Source organism: Artemia sp. Qi Xiang Cuo, chromosome 14 (genome assembly GCF_049724085.1).
Source record: "Artemia sp. Qi Xiang Cuo chromosome 14, ASM4972408v1, whole genome shotgun sequence".
In the NCBI taxonomy this organism is placed as follows: Eukaryota; Metazoa; Arthropoda; class Branchiopoda; order Anostraca; family Artemiidae; genus Artemia; species Artemia sp. Qi Xiang Cuo.
In genome coordinates, this window is record NC_142807.1 from 41,825,980 (window position 1) to 41,841,550 (window position 15,571).

Below are 15,571 nucleotides of genomic sequence, written 5' to 3' on the forward strand. Positions count from 1 at the left end.
CTGAGTGGTGCTCCTAAACTCATGAGTTAAATTATCAGCGTTTCTTGTGTTATGATCATGACAGTCTCTATTAAAAGTAAAAAGATTTTCAAAAGCAGGGGTGAGCAGCTGATTCAAATATTCATACAAGAAAATTGTAACTTGGTAAACTCAAATTTGGGATACATCCATTAACTTATTCTTTTTAAAATACTCATGAGCAGGAACCTTGTCAGAATCATCAAATTCAGATAATAATTATACAGCTCTATTCTGAAGTTTTTGTACTCTTTTGAAACATGTTACAAAATTACTTGCCCATATAGAGCATCCATAGCTAATATATAGGTAAAATAAAGAAAAATAAATCATTTTCAGGATCTTTTTTGGGACTATATTTTTAATTCTTTGCATCACCCCAAGGCCTCTGCTTCTTCTTCTTCTATTTCACAGCAGGCGGGCTTTTCAGTTAATACCATTTAGCCCTTTTCGTTTTGATTCACTCTGTGGGCTACAGAGCTCCTGGGTTGGTTGTCACTTATTTATTAGATATTCTCAGATATCTTTCAGTAGATCTTCGACTCAAGGAGTTCAAATATAAGATGATAGATATCGATTTCTGTGCACAGTTGGCTAGGCTCTTGGCTTCTTTTATTTAACAGCAGGCGGGCTTTTCAGTATCACTATTTAGCCCTTTTCCTTTTGCTTCACTCTGTGGGCTACAGAGCTACTGGCTTGATTGCCTCATATTTATTAGATATATTCAGATATCTTTCAGCAGATCTTTCTACTCTAGGAGTTCAAATATAATATAATAGATGTCAATTCCTATGCTCTGTGTTCAGGTAGAGTTGGCTAGGCTCTTGGCTGATAGTGGGATTTTGTGGTGTTTGAAGTATTTTAACAGTTTACAAAGCAAGGTATGTTGTGCAGACGTCAGCATATTACATTCAAATAGGCAATGGTCAATTGTTTCATTATTCATATTACAATGCCTGCAAAGAGGGGACAGGGGACTTGAACCACTTGAATTAGAAAGCTTATATGAGAATGCAAGAAAATTTAGTCCATTTGTTCCAGAATGAATTCTGTGATAAATTTTAGAAAGATACTTTTTGGGAAAGGGGGAAAGAATAGGATTAATCTTATTAACATTAATATCTGATAGCCTCCATCGGTAAATATTTCTAATTAGGATTGGTCTCCCACTTGGCTGGTCAATATTTATAGCATTTTTTGCTATTTCATCAACCTGATAATTACCACTTATGCCAGAGTGGCTAGGAATGTACTGAAAGTAAGTTTTTATGCCACTTGAAGCAAGATTATCAATAATACTGTGACAATGATAAGTGTCAATGTCCAACTTATATTGAGGAGCTGAGGCCAGCAGCTCAAGGCTTGATAAAGAGTCGGAATAGATGATAATATTATTCGAATTTTCAATCAAAGGTTGGTTTTGCTTAAGGTGTTCTAATGCCATGATTATGGCATTTAACTCAACAGACATTATAGATAAATTATTATATAATCTCTCGCCCATTGCAATTTTCAGGTGAGGAAGGAAAACACCACTTGCAACCTTCTCATTCATTTTTGACCCATCAACAAATATTTGGAAGTGATTTTTATAGGTAATTGTATTAAATTCTGCAAATTTTTTCTGGACAAAAGCAATGGAGGCTAAATCTTTATTCCATTTTGAAAATTCAGTATTTATTATGGGAAATGACCAATTCCATGGAGGGGATTGGGGGAAAGTAGGTGCAATAGACTTTGCTGGTACAGGGAACTTCTTTTGAATATTGGCATACTCATCTGCAATACCTCTATACATGGCTGGATTTCTTAACCAATTATGTAATGTGTGTGAGCTATTTGATTCAATTTTTGTAAGATGTTTTATCAAGAGAAAGCTACGTCTCTCCCTTATTGTTGTTAATCCAGTCTCCATAAGCAGAAACTTGGTGCTAGTGGGTTTCCTAAGACCAAATATGAGACGTATTATATCATTTTGTGTTGTTTCAATTTTTTGCATCTGGGTCTTTGCACATGCACCATAGACAATGAGCCCATAGTCAATATGGGGTCTTATATGTGATTTATAAAACTGGAGTAAGGTTTTCTCCTTACAACCCCAGGGTGTGGAAAGAAGTCTTTTTAGTATATTTGCTTTTCTATAACATTTTTTTATTGTGTTTGAAATGTGGAGGTGGAAATTAAGTTTTTGGTCAAGCATGAGACCTAGGTAATTAACATTATTATCTTCTGGAATAGTTGTTTTATTTAGAGTTAGTTTTGCATTAACATGGTTTCGCTTCCGGTGAAATTGGATTATTTTGGATTTGGTGGGTGCAATGGGTAAATCTGAATGTTGAGAGAATTTTTCAAACTGGAAAAGTGACTTTTGTAGATTTGACTCTGCTATCTGAAAGGTGTTGCCAAATGACCATAGCACCAGATCATCAGCATATTGTAGATTCGTGTGGGGTAGGTTTATGTCCCAGAGATATAGGGCAAAAAGGAGGCAACTGAGGACTGCTCCCTGAGGTAGGCCTTTGGATATTGTCTTTTGGGGTGAAGAGGCTGAACCAACACAAACAATGAAACTTTGCACTTCTATGAAGGATTTAATAAAGGATACTAGCTTAGGAGGTATTCCAAGGTTTGCAAGTTTATTTAAAAGGATTTGGTGGTTCACATTGTCATAAGCTCCTTCAAAATCTAGGAAAGCTGCCACTAGGATATTATTTTTTGAGAAAGATTCATTTATTGCATTTGTTAGCAAAATGAAAGCATCTGTTGAGGAGTGGTATTTCCTGAATCCAGTTTGAGTGTGTGGGATCATGTTATTTTTCTCAACAAACCAGAGGAGTCTGTGATAAATAATTTTCTCCATTATTTTCCCCATCACAGGTGTAATCATTATGGGCCTATAAGACTCAGGGTTATCTTTTGGTTTATTTTTCTTTAGGATTGGTAGGAGGGACAAACATTTCCAAATATTGGGGAACCTAGAAGATGCCCAAGCGTGATTATAACAATTTAGCAGTTCTTGTTTGTATGAAGGTGTGAGATTCTTTATCCATTTAGGGTGTATATTGTAATAGCTACTGCTAGTTTTGGACCTAATATGATGTATTGCATTATTCAATTCCTGGATTGAAAATGGATTAGTTATATACTCGGATCCTGGGCGTGGTTGGTAATTAGGGTTCATAGGAATTGTGGACAGTTTGCTTTGATTATTTGATGTTAGCTTATTAACAAAAAGAGTTGCAAATAGGTTAGCCTTTTCATTATCATTGTCATAATGGGTATTATTATGTATAAGTTCATACAGGAGTGGGTTGGGAGAAGTCTTTTTCCCACATATGTGGCTTATGACTTTATGTATAATTGGCTCATTTGTTTCTCTGGAGAGATTATTTGCAAAATTATTCTAGTATTTATATTTAGCATCTATTATAGTCCTCTGCTTAATTTTTCAGCTATTGCACTTGGAATGGTTTTTCCATGACAGGTTTTCATCAATTAAAAACCCCAAATACTTTGTTGTTGCTACTCTCTTTATCACATTTTCTTGAACCATGATATGGTCATTTCCAGCACTAGACGAAAGGTCTAGAAAATATCATGAAAAAAGTTTTAGAAAAGTTTAGGGTTAACATATTTTGCTGAGAAAAAGTTAGAAATTCAGAAATTGCATTATTAATTTTATTATATAAAACATCAAGTGAAGGCGCTGCCAGAAAGAGCAAAGTGTCATCTGCAAACAGGATGACCCAGCCTCTGATAGGTAGTGTTTCACTTGATCAATGAAAATAATGAAAAGTAGATGTCTCAGGATTCACGCTTGTGGGACCCTGCACTCGATTTTCTTTTTTGAAGATAAAAATGACCCATTCTGAACTATCTGGTACTAATTGTGTAGGTACGATGAAAACCACTCCAGACTTGAGCCCTTCACCCCAATCAAGTCAAGAGCTTGAATAAGCTCTAAGTGGTCCACTGTATTGAACACTTTTTTCATATCCAAAAACACAGCTGCGGGTATGAGACCAGCTTCAAATGCATCACTGATCCAATCAACCAATTTCAGAACTGCTGTATCCATAGATAGCCCTTTTCTGAATCCAAATTGATTTTCCATTAGAATTTTATTCCTTTCAATTTAATAACTTAACTGGGCATGTACCACTTTCTCATATAACTTAGAGAAAAATGGGAGAATAGATATAGGTCTTCAATTCAATGGGTGATCTTTTTTCTGTCCTTTATGAAGAGGAACCACTCTTGCAATCTTTAGTGCTTCCAGGAAGACTCCAAGATCTAGAGAAACGTTGATGAGGTGCGTCAACACAGGTAAGATACTCGTTTTGCAGCTTTTATGAGTTTCAAGTCATTAATAAGTCATTCATAAGTCAATAATATGATTTGGTAAATATTTACCCCCTATAAATATACCAATTCTGGGTATATATTTGCACATTAGGGGGTGGGGGAAAGTTGAAACTTATCCCTCATTTACATCAGCAATGCAAATTACCCCCATCCCCAGTAATTTTTTTGTTATTCATATTATTGACTTACAAATAAAGTAAACATACCACACAATGCCTTTTATGCTCTTTCCAAATATAATAATCAATTTTGTCTTAAATGAATTTTACCCAACCCCCCCCCCCCCCGTATATATACCAATTCAATGTATATATTTGCACATCAGGGGGGATTGGGAAAGTTTGAACTTACCTCTTATTTACATCAGAAATAAAATTTACCCCTAGCCTATCCCCCTAATGTGCAAATAGGATATACCCTGAATTGGTATATATAGGGGTGGAGGTAAAATTCATTTCTGACAAAAATGATTGTTATATTTGGAAAGAGCATAAAAAAATGGCATTGAGTGGTATGTTTTCTTTATTTGTAAGTCAATAATGTGAATAACAAAAATTTACCCACCCCCCTAATGTGCAAATATATACCCTGAATTGGTATATAGGCTAGGGGTCGGGGTTAAATACATTTTTGACAAAAATGATTTTTATATTTGGAAAGAGCATAAAAAAGGCATGTGGTATGTTTACTTTATTTGTAAGTCAATAATGTGAATAACAAAAAAATTACCCACCACCCTAATGTGCAAATATACCCTGAATTGTTATATACAGGGGTGGGGGTAAAATTTATTTCCAACAAAAATGATAATTATATTTTGAAAGGGCTTTTTATTGTCTTGGAAAGCAGTGTAAGCTAGCTTAGCTAGGGGAAATAAACTTTCAGGAATGAATGTAATGCCTATTTTGACATCTCTGTATCCACCTCTTCCCCTGAAACAAGCATTTCAGCCCCTGTTTTGTTCATAGTTGTGCCTGTTAATGTTACATCGTAAATACAAATCTGTGTCTACCTTAGAAAAATTCAGCTTTTTAATTCCAAAATTGTTTTAAACAGAGCAGGTCTATTTTGCTATTTAACTTTGTGAATTTGAACCAGTGAAGTTCAAATGTCCACAAGTTGGTAAATTTATAGCCTACTTTGTTGCATAGTTAAGCTAAGAAGAAAGTGAATACATAAATAGATAATATATCTCAAGCCTTTTTTTAAGAAAGGAGAAAAGGATCTAGCTAGCAACTACGGACCCATCAGCATTTCTTCTATACTTTCCAAGGTTCTGGAAGGCATAATAAATGATGAGCTGGTCACTCAGAGTCAGCAGAGGTTTTGCAAAGGTCACTCAACTGAAAGTGATGTTGTTACTAAACTCCTTGACAGAGCTCTTCTTGTGGACATCATCCTGCTAGATCAAGCAAAAGCGTTTGAAAACGTGCAACACAACCTCCTGTTTCTGAAGCTAAATGCTTATGGAGTCCATGCTGAGCTTATAGGTTGGAACACGGAGTTTTCATAAATACTAAAGATGGTACCATCTCACTTGAATGAAATTATCCTTCCTCCAAATGTGCTCTGATTGAAACTATCCTATATTCAAAACTGCTACTTTTCAAGAAAGCCTTTAAAGTTTCAAAATTGTTTTTAGAGTACTTCAAAAGAGGTTAAAGAGGGGAACAATTGAACTGTAGAGTTTCTCAAAGTAGATCCAAATCTACTTCTTGAAATTCAAATCCAAATAAAGACTTAAAATAGTTTCAGGATATGATAAAAGCAACTTTGCAACATAGAATAAGAAAGAAAAGGTGATTTTGAAGACATCTAGTTATGTGAGGACAATTCTGACTGCGAATTGAGATTCAGCACAAAATTTAGCGCAAGATATACTACTAATCCTTTTTTCCATTTTTGAACATAGGATAGTTTCATTCAGAGCACATTTGGAGGTAGGATAGTTTCATCCAGTGTAGCAGTCTTTTCTGAGTCAGCTGTAGTTCTCAGCAGTGTCATGCAAGGAACCATCTTGGGGTCTACATTGTTCAGTATTTACACTTCTTCTTCAGATACACATTTTTAAACTTTTGGTTACTATGGGCTGTTTGAAGCCCCTTTAAGGGCTAAAAACAAGAATTTGCACCTAAAGCAAATATTATATTTAGAAAGATCATAAAAGAGGGAATCAAGCTAATTATTCACTTTTGTCCTAGTTAAATTCTATGGAAAAGTATAAATTTACCTTCCTGAGTTTGATCATTTAGAGCTTTTGTTGGCTAAAACTTAAAGTTTTAATTCCTGTACATGTTGTAACTAAATTTTTTGTGCCTTAAAAAGATTTGGTAGGAGGAAGGCATAGGGGAAGAATTTTAGTGGGTGGGAGGCACAGGGGAAGACGTTCTAGGGGGCGGCAGGGGTAGTGATGGACCACCTGCTTATAGCAAGCTAAGTCCATCATTTTAGCACAGCTTGCTGCACCAGACACTAGTTTTCTGTAGGCAAAGGCCTTAGCTTAATTTATATATTTCTATATCAGTGTAAGTGTGTCTCAACTACTCTCCAAAGTACAAAGCCACAACATCTTCACTAGGCATGATTTAGGCTGTAAATCCATTGCTAAAAGTTTTATTCTCCTAACTCAACTATTTTCCATGATATCAAAAAGCTTCTAAGCTAGAATTTTACCTTTCTATGATTTCATCAGAATTTTAAGCCTTCTCTACACTTTCCTAATAATACACTTTACACTTTCCTTGGCTCAATACACTTTCCTTGTGCTACTTTTGAGTTCTAGATCCGTTTATAAGGGTTTTATGTTTACAATAAAGAGCTTGTCTATGGTTATCAAAACTTAATGCCCTTCGAAGGGGGGAGAGAGGAGTTAGATGCTTCAAAGACCTTCCTGTGGTATCATAGAGGCTTTTGATCTATTTCCAAAAGTTACATACACAAAACTTAAATACTTTCCAAGATAATAAAAAGCCCCTCTTGTAGAATTTTCCTAAGCATTTAATCAGGAATCAAATGGTAGGCTATATTTCTTTTCTTCCTATCTGATTTCTATCCTATAAGTAACATTAACCTACTTTCTTGTAAATCTTGCTTCTGCAAGATAGGTTTGTGAGATCTCATAGTAGAGGATGTTTATACTCCAGATTAGATGATATGTTCTTGGTAGCATAAATATTGTTGCTACTTCCAATTTGAATCTGAGGCTTATTTTACTGCCAAATCCTATTCTTGAAGAACTATTGAAGAAAGAAGTGTGTAAAGCCAGATAGTCAAGTTGCAAACAGCTGAAAACCAAAATTTATAAACTTGACCAAACACCCAGTATAATATACAATCCAACCCCTCAACCTTTCACAAGCTAACTAATTTTTTTTGAAAAGCTAAATTATAATCTCATTATTTAGATTGTCAGCTGAGCAGTGTTTTCATAATATTGATTGTCAGTGGAATTAAAAAACAGGCACAAAATACAGGATATTGTCTTAGGAGCAGAAAAGCCTGTAAGTAGCCTGAAGAAAATAAAAGGCTATTTTTTAAAGGATCTTAATAGTCTTTCACTACCTATGATGTTGACAACTTTTAATACAGAATTTTAACTATTAAAAAATCAATGGTGTCAGTATTCAGTAGGATACTAGTTTTTTGGGATTTTTACAAATTTAGTCAAATATTGTGAGTCAGTTTGTTTGAACTAGTTTTACAGGCATATGTTGCATAGACTGTTATATCAATAATTTTTGTTGAAGATTTGTTCCCGAAGATTTGTTCACCAAAGATTCCTAGAGTTACAGAAGTGACTAGACTACAATTTTTTTCTCAAAGCTGTTGCACTAGGTTAATAAAACTTTCAGTAATGGGCATGTAGCTGAAGAAGGAGCTTCAGGAGTAAGTGTTCTAACTCTTGCCTCCACATTCCCTAGTTGTAAGCTTTGAAGAATTGTGGAAAGATCTGTATTAACTTGGAATTTTATTTAATTTGACTTTGGGCTTGTGGTTAACCTTGGTAATGCTGTTCCCAGGTTTTTTGCAAGATTCTGAAGCAAATTTGGATTTTTTTTTTACATTTTTTTTTTACTCCACTGGAATCTTAATTTTTGAGAGGTGTAACATTAAAAAAATACGTTTACCAGGTTGGCCCATCAGATTGCCATGTAGTTCACTGATGCAACATGTAACACATGAAAATATAAATACAATTAGTATTTGTATGTCTGAAAGGGGGTGGGGAGAAGAAAAATCCTCCATTGTAGTAAATTGGGTATATAGACACTCCCTCTCCTCATGTGGTCCAGATTCTTGCTCAATGTGGGCACATTTTCCTTAAATTGCTGCTGATTTTTTTAGTTTTTATTTTGTAGGCTTTCCCTTCTTCCATTTTTGTCAAGATCAAATAAACAAACATTAACAGTTAAGGATAAATTAAAAATAAGCTTAAACTGTCAGATAATTTAAATATTGATATAGCCTCCAGAGATTCCAAGGCCGAAGATTAGTCCAAAGCACTTCTCTCCTGGAAGTAGCAAAGCTAGAGTCTAGCAGTGCCTTTTTTGCACTTTAAAGCCCTTTGATATTTTCCTCTTGAACTTTTCGCCATAGGCCTATGCTAACAGGAGTAGAATGTGACCTTATACTTCTACGATGCCCCTAAGAACCACTGAAGCGTATCAAGTTGAATGAACTTTATCTAGGTCATCCCCTAGGGCACTCTCGAGGTTGAACAAACCTTATCTATGTCATTCTCTATTGAGGTTCCATTTTGCTTGAGGCCATAGGAACCACTGAAGCGTATCAAGTTGAATGAAATTTATCTAGGTCATCCCCTAGGGCACTCTGGGGGTTGAACGAACTTTATCTAGGTCATTCTCGACAACATTACTAGAAACCATTGAAGCGTGTCAAATTGAATGAAATTTATCTATGTCATATCCTAGGGCACTCTTGAGGCTAAACAAACTTTATCTGTCATTCTTTATTGAAGTTCCATTTTCTTTAAGGCCACATGAAGAACTGAAGCGTAAAAGGTTGAATGAACTTTATCTACGCCATCCCATAGGGCACTCCTGATGTTGAACGACCCTTATCTAAGTCATTCTCTTTTGATGTTCAATTTCTCCGGCAGTACTAGGGAACAGTAAAGCTTGTCAAGTTGAATGAACTTTATCAAGGTAATTCCCTAGGGCACTCTTGAGGTTGAACAATCTTTATCTAGGTCATTCTCTATTATAATTCTATGGAAGCACTAGGACCCACTGAAGCATATCAAGTTGAATGAACTTTATCTAGGTCATCCCCTAGGGCACTCTTGAGGTTCAACGAACTTTATCTAACTCTATTTGCGAAAAAAGGTATAGCATTTGACAATTGGAATGTATAAAAAATCTTAAGTGTTGATTAAATAATAGGGGTGTGAATGATCCTATTTGTTGGTTGGATCGTATGAATGTGGTAAAAAAGGGTTCAACTGATTAGCAGTTAATATAACCTCGAAAGGGTTGTTAACTCGTAGCTTACTTATTATGAATTTGAATTAGCATCGATTTATGGGACTGGTTAACAATGATAAAATGACCCTGTGAGTTTACCTAGCTTTACTTCACCGATATGTTCTGTATAACAAACAAGTACCATTTGAACAGTGTTGTCAATATAACATATGGTCTAACGTTATAGTATACTAAAAAGTGTATATTAATAGAGATGTAGATGTCAAGAAAAGAATTTTAATATTAAAATTCAGAACAACCCTTAAAAATCCGTGCAAATCAAATAGTGATGTAGATGTGACTATCAACCGTCTATGATCAGAAGCACCAATATCCCTAACCACCAGGGAGCTCAACCTCCAAATTTCATTTATCTTCAACCTCCAAGGGACCCCTCCCCCCACCCCTCCATTAAAAAAAAAATTTAACATGATATTTTTTTCACCTTTTCTTACATCTCAGAATGACATAATACATACTTAAAACATAAGAAAAAATCACATTTAATATTTTCCAAATTCAAAATGAAAAAGATATAGAAATGTTAGTCGTGACTTTTACTATTAGAAAAATATTGTTTGTAGTAGCACTTTTTTTATTGGACTAATTTTTTTTTTGGACTGATCTATCGCCATCTTTCCGGTGTTAGCATTCAAATGAAGGCAAAGGGGAAAAGAAAGGCCTACTCTTCTAATAATATCTTAAACCATATCTTCTCTACGTGCCGGAACTGTTACCTATGTAAAAAATAATGCTGTAATAGACAGTGAAATTGCCGGAAAAATAAAAAGGGCATTGGTAGAAAATATCACTAAAAATATAAAGACGAATCGATGAAAAACAAAGTGCCAGCTAACGTTACTACCATTGTTCAAACAGTCAATGAACCAAATAATACCAAATAATGTGTATGACTCAAAATGGAAAAATGATTATTCTACTGATTACGAGCTAAGAGAAGACAATATCTACAATATCATGAGAGAACATGGTGAACTATTTTATGGAACAGATTTAAAATGTCCAAAGTTTCTCATTAATATTAATAATGTATCATGATATATTCATTGTATTAATATTCTACATGACATTATTTCATTAGCAATATATGATACTTTAAGTTGTTGAGTGCTCACTCTTTATAGAGTATTCTTGCATATCAAACGTATAGAATGTCTATTTAAGCACAGTAGATGTAAGAAAAAGATTTTGCATTCATTTGTTGTCAGACACATGGAATAATATTGACAAAATCTAAGTATCAGAGGGCATGAATTTTTTCTATCAACATCGTTGTCGGATACATCTGATATAATTAAGTCAATATAAGTATGAGACTGAAAAGTTTCTTTATCAAAATCCTTTGTCGGATATGTTGGATAAAATTGTCCAAATCTTTATATTAGAGTTGATACAGTATTTATCAACTACCTTTTGTCTAATACATCAGATAAAATTCAAAAAAATCTAAGTATCAGAGTGAATAAATTCTTTATCATTGTCTTTTGTATGATTAAATAAAAAAAACAAGTTTTTTTAAACTGAAAGTAAGGAGCGACATTAAAACTTAAAACGAACAGAAATTATTCCGTATATGAAAGGGGCTGTCCCCTCCACAACGCCTCGATATTTACGCTAAATTTTTTTATTGTTTTAAAAAATAGTTTGTGAGAAAGAGTATAATTCTAGCTTTAAGCGCGAGGCGTTGAGGAGGAGACAGCCCCTTTCATATACGGAATATGTTCTGTTCGTTTTAAGTTTTAATGTTGCTCCTTACTTTCAGTTTAAAAAACTTGTTTTTTTTTTTATTTAATTTCTGATCGTAGTTTATTTAATTAATCTTTTATTTTTATAAATATTTTACTTTTATTTTGATAAATTGATTTCTTTACAAATTAAATAACGTAACTAACTTCTATATTCGTATATTTTTCTTCTGGCAAAAAGAAATACAAATTAGCAGATTTTTGCAGATATGAGCTTGACACCTATGTAATAGCGTCTTCTGATACACTGAATCTGACGGTGTGATTTTCATTAAAATTCTTTCACTTGTAGGGGATGTTTCCCCCTCTTTAAAAAATCGAGTAAATTTTCTCAGGCTCGTAGCCTTTGATGAGTAATACTAAACTTAATAAAATTTATATATTTAGAATCAGCATTATAAACACATTCTTTTGATACATTTATTGACATCAAAATTCCGTTTTTAAAAGTTTCGATTACTATTGAGACGTATCGCTTGTTTTTTTATTGTTTTTTTTATTACGTCTATGTTATTACTTATATGAAGGGGTTATACCCAAATTCAAAAAAAAGCTAAGTACTTTAAAAGTTAAAAAAAAATTTTATTAACAAAACCCAGAATCACAAATGCCGTTTAATTAGAATAGATAGCTCTTTTGAAAGCACTAAAAAAAACTGTAGTGTAAAGAGCGAGGTATTGACTTGGGGGAGAACTCCCTCACATACGTTATAATTTCTGTTCGTTTTAAGTTCTAATATTCCTTCTTACATTTCAGTTGAAAAAACTTGTTTTTTTTTTATTTTTTTTCTTATAGTTTCTTAAATTATGCTCGTAAATCTAGTGCCCCATTCAGATAATTGTCTCTTACCCCAAGGAACTATCCTCCACTGTAATATTTTTCAGAGTAACCCCGTCCTCTAGCCCCACCCCCCTCCAGAGAAAATCCTTCCTGAAAATGGTTGTATACTTCCCAAAAACCAATAAATAATGCTTGCAACTCCGGCGCCCCCTTCATGGCAAATTCCCTTCCCCCAAGAAAACTTCCTTCATGAACAGATCCTCCAACATAACCCCGACCCACCCTTCCCTCCCACTACCAGAAAAAAAAACTCCTGAAAACGTATGTATACTTCCGAATAACCAATACAATATGCTAACCGTCGGTAAAATTCATAACTTTTGGCCCCCTCTCTGGATACTTCGGGGGATTAAGTCATCCTAAAAGACATGTTTATCATATTTTCGACCCTGTTGAACAAAATGGTTATCTCAAAATTTTGATTAGGTGACTTTGGGATAAAAATAAGCGTGGGAGGGGGCCTAGTTGCCCTCAATTTTTTTGGTCACTTAAAAAGGGCACGAGAACTTTTAATTCCCGTTACAATGAGCCCTCCCACGATATTCTAGGACCACTGGGTCGATAGGATCACCCCTGGGAAAAAACAACAAAAAAAAAACAAATAAACACGCATCCGTGATCTTTCTTCTGGCAAAAAATGTAAAATTCCACATTTTTGTAGATAGCAGCTTGAAACCTCTTTAGTAGGGTTTTCTGATACGTTGAATGTGATTTTCATTAAGGATCTATAATTTTAGGGTGTCTGTCTCCCTTTTTTTGAAAATCAGTCAAATATTCTAATGTTAGTAAGTTTCTATGGGTAGAACTAAACTGACAAGTGTTCTATGTTTGAAATCAGCATTGAAGTCTGATTATTTTGGTATATCTATTGGTATCAAAAGCCCGTTTTCTAGAGTTTCGGTTACCATTGAGCCGGGTCGCTCCTTACTTACAGTTCGTTACCACGAACTGTTTGATGTGTTTTTTTTCAAAATTTTTTTTAATATGTTTAAGCAATAAATATCTTTAAGCTTAACCCGTCTTTATTCTATAGAATAGATTTATTCTTTTATTAAATTATGAAGAAACTGTAAGTAAGTAACAATCTCTTTCTTTAATTCACCTCTTGGATACACAATATTGAAATTTCATTCAAGAAATCATGAAAAAATTGTAAGTAAGTGACAAACTCTTTAGGTCTACTGATTTCACCTCTTGGATACACAATACGGATATTTCATTCAAGAAATTATGAAAAAATCGCAAGTAAGTAACAAACTTTATTGTATTCACCTCTTTGATTCACGATGCAGAAATTTTATTCAAGAAATCATGAAAAAGTTCTAAGTAAGTAAAAATCTCTTTCTTGAAGTCTCCTCTTGGATACACAATACGGAAATTTCATTCAAGAAATTATGAAAATATTTGTAAGTAAGTAACAAACTTTTTATTGATTTCACCTCTTGGATACACAATACAGATATTTCATTCAAGAAATTATGAAAAAATCGCAAGCAAGTAACAAACTCGTTGTTTTCACTTCTTGGATACACAATACGGAAATTTCATTCAAGAAATTATGAAAAAATCGCAAGTAAGTAACAAACTCATTATTGTTTTCACCTCTTGGATACACAATACGGAAATTTCATTCAAGAAATTATGAAAAAATTGTAAGTAAATAACAAACTTTCTAGAAGTCTCCTCTGGGATACACAGTGCAGAAATTTCATTTAAGAAATTATTAAAAAATTGTAAGTAAGTAACAAATTCTTTCTTGAATTTGCCCCCTGGATACAGAATACAGAATGAAAAAATCGCAAGTAAGTAACAAACTCTTTATTGTTTTCACCTCTTGGATACACGATGCAGAAATTTCATTCTAGAAATTATGAAAAAATTCTAAGTAAGTAAAATTCTTTCTTGAAGTTACCTCTTGGATACACAATGCAGATATTTCATTCAAGAAACTATGAAAAAAGCGTAAGTAAGTAACAAATTATTTCTTGAATTCGCCTACTGGATACATAATACAGACTTTTCATTCAAGAGATTATGACAAAATTATTAGTAAGTAACAAAATCTTTCTAGAATTCACCGTTTGAATGCACAATACAGAAATTTAATTCAGGAAATTATGAGAAAAAAAAATTGTAACAAACTCTTTCTTGATTTCTCCTCATGAATACACAATACAGACATTTCATTCAAGAAAAAAAAGTTGTAAGTAAGTAACAAACTCTTTCCTGAATTCGTGTCTTGGTTACACAATACAGAAATTTCATTAAAGAAATTATGGAAACATTGTAAGTTAGTAACAAACTCCTGCTTGAATTCACCACTTGGACACACATTACAGACATTTCATTCAAGAAATTATGAAAAAAATGTAAGTAAGTAACAAACTCTTTTTTAAAATCACTTTTTCGATACACAATACAGAAATTTCATCCATGAAATTATGAAAAAATTGTAAGTAGGTAAGAAATTATTGCTTGAATTCACCTCTTTGGTAGACAATACTGAGATTCGAGTCCTGAAATCATGACAAAATTATAATTAAGTCACAAACTCATTATTGAGTTGAACTCATGAATGCCCCCTGCAGAAATTTCAATAAATAAGCTATAAAAAAAATTGTAAGTTAATAACAAACTATTTTTGAATTCACCTCTTGAATGTACAATACGGAAATTTCATTCAAGAAACTATGAAAAAAATTTTTAAGTAAGTAACAAACTCATTCTTGAATTCGCCCCAGGGGCCCAGTGAGAGAGACCTGCAAAAAGCTAGGTTCGTTTTTTTTTCTAAAGCAAGTGCTACCATCTATTTCAATTAAGGTATAGATGGCAGCACAACTGATTTTTCCTTCACCCGGGCACCTGCAGCCAACCTACAATACCACCCTTTTTTCAAATAACTGCATTCACGTGGGTTCACTTAGCGTGGTGCGCCACGCTAAGTGAACCTAAATGAACCTAACGTGAATGCAGTTACTGGAATTTCCGTATTGTGTATTCAAGAGGTGAAATCAAAAAGAGTTTGTTACTAACTTACAATTTTTTTCATAATTTCATGACTGAAATTTCTCTATTGTGCATCCAAGAGGTGAATTCAAG

At 33.7% G+C, this 15,571-nt stretch overlaps 2 protein-coding genes across 3 annotated transcripts in view; both read left to right on the plus strand.

Annotated features, from left to right (window-relative positions):
- Positions 1 to 5,896, plus strand: part of LOC148944481 (transmembrane protein 64) — a 40,883-nt gene extending 34,987 nt beyond the window's left edge. The window contains exon 3 of the mRNA XM_089099938.1: positions 5,657 to 5,896. Coding sequence (XP_088956064.1) covers positions 5,657 to 5,896 — 240 coding nt within the window. The remainder of the gene's footprint in view (positions 1 to 5,656) is intronic.
- Positions 1 to 15,571, plus strand: part of LOC148944482 (uncharacterized) — a 98,907-nt gene that overhangs the window by 971 nt on the left and 82,365 nt on the right. The window contains exon 1 of one of the 2 annotated variants that reach the window (XM_089100268.1): positions 4,211 to 4,344. The exons of the other annotated variant lie outside the window; for it this stretch is intronic. The gene's annotated coding sequence lies outside the window, so the exon portion shown is untranslated. Of the gene's footprint in view, positions 1 to 4,210; positions 4,345 to 15,571 lie in introns of those variants that run through there. 2 annotated transcript variants of the gene reach the window in all.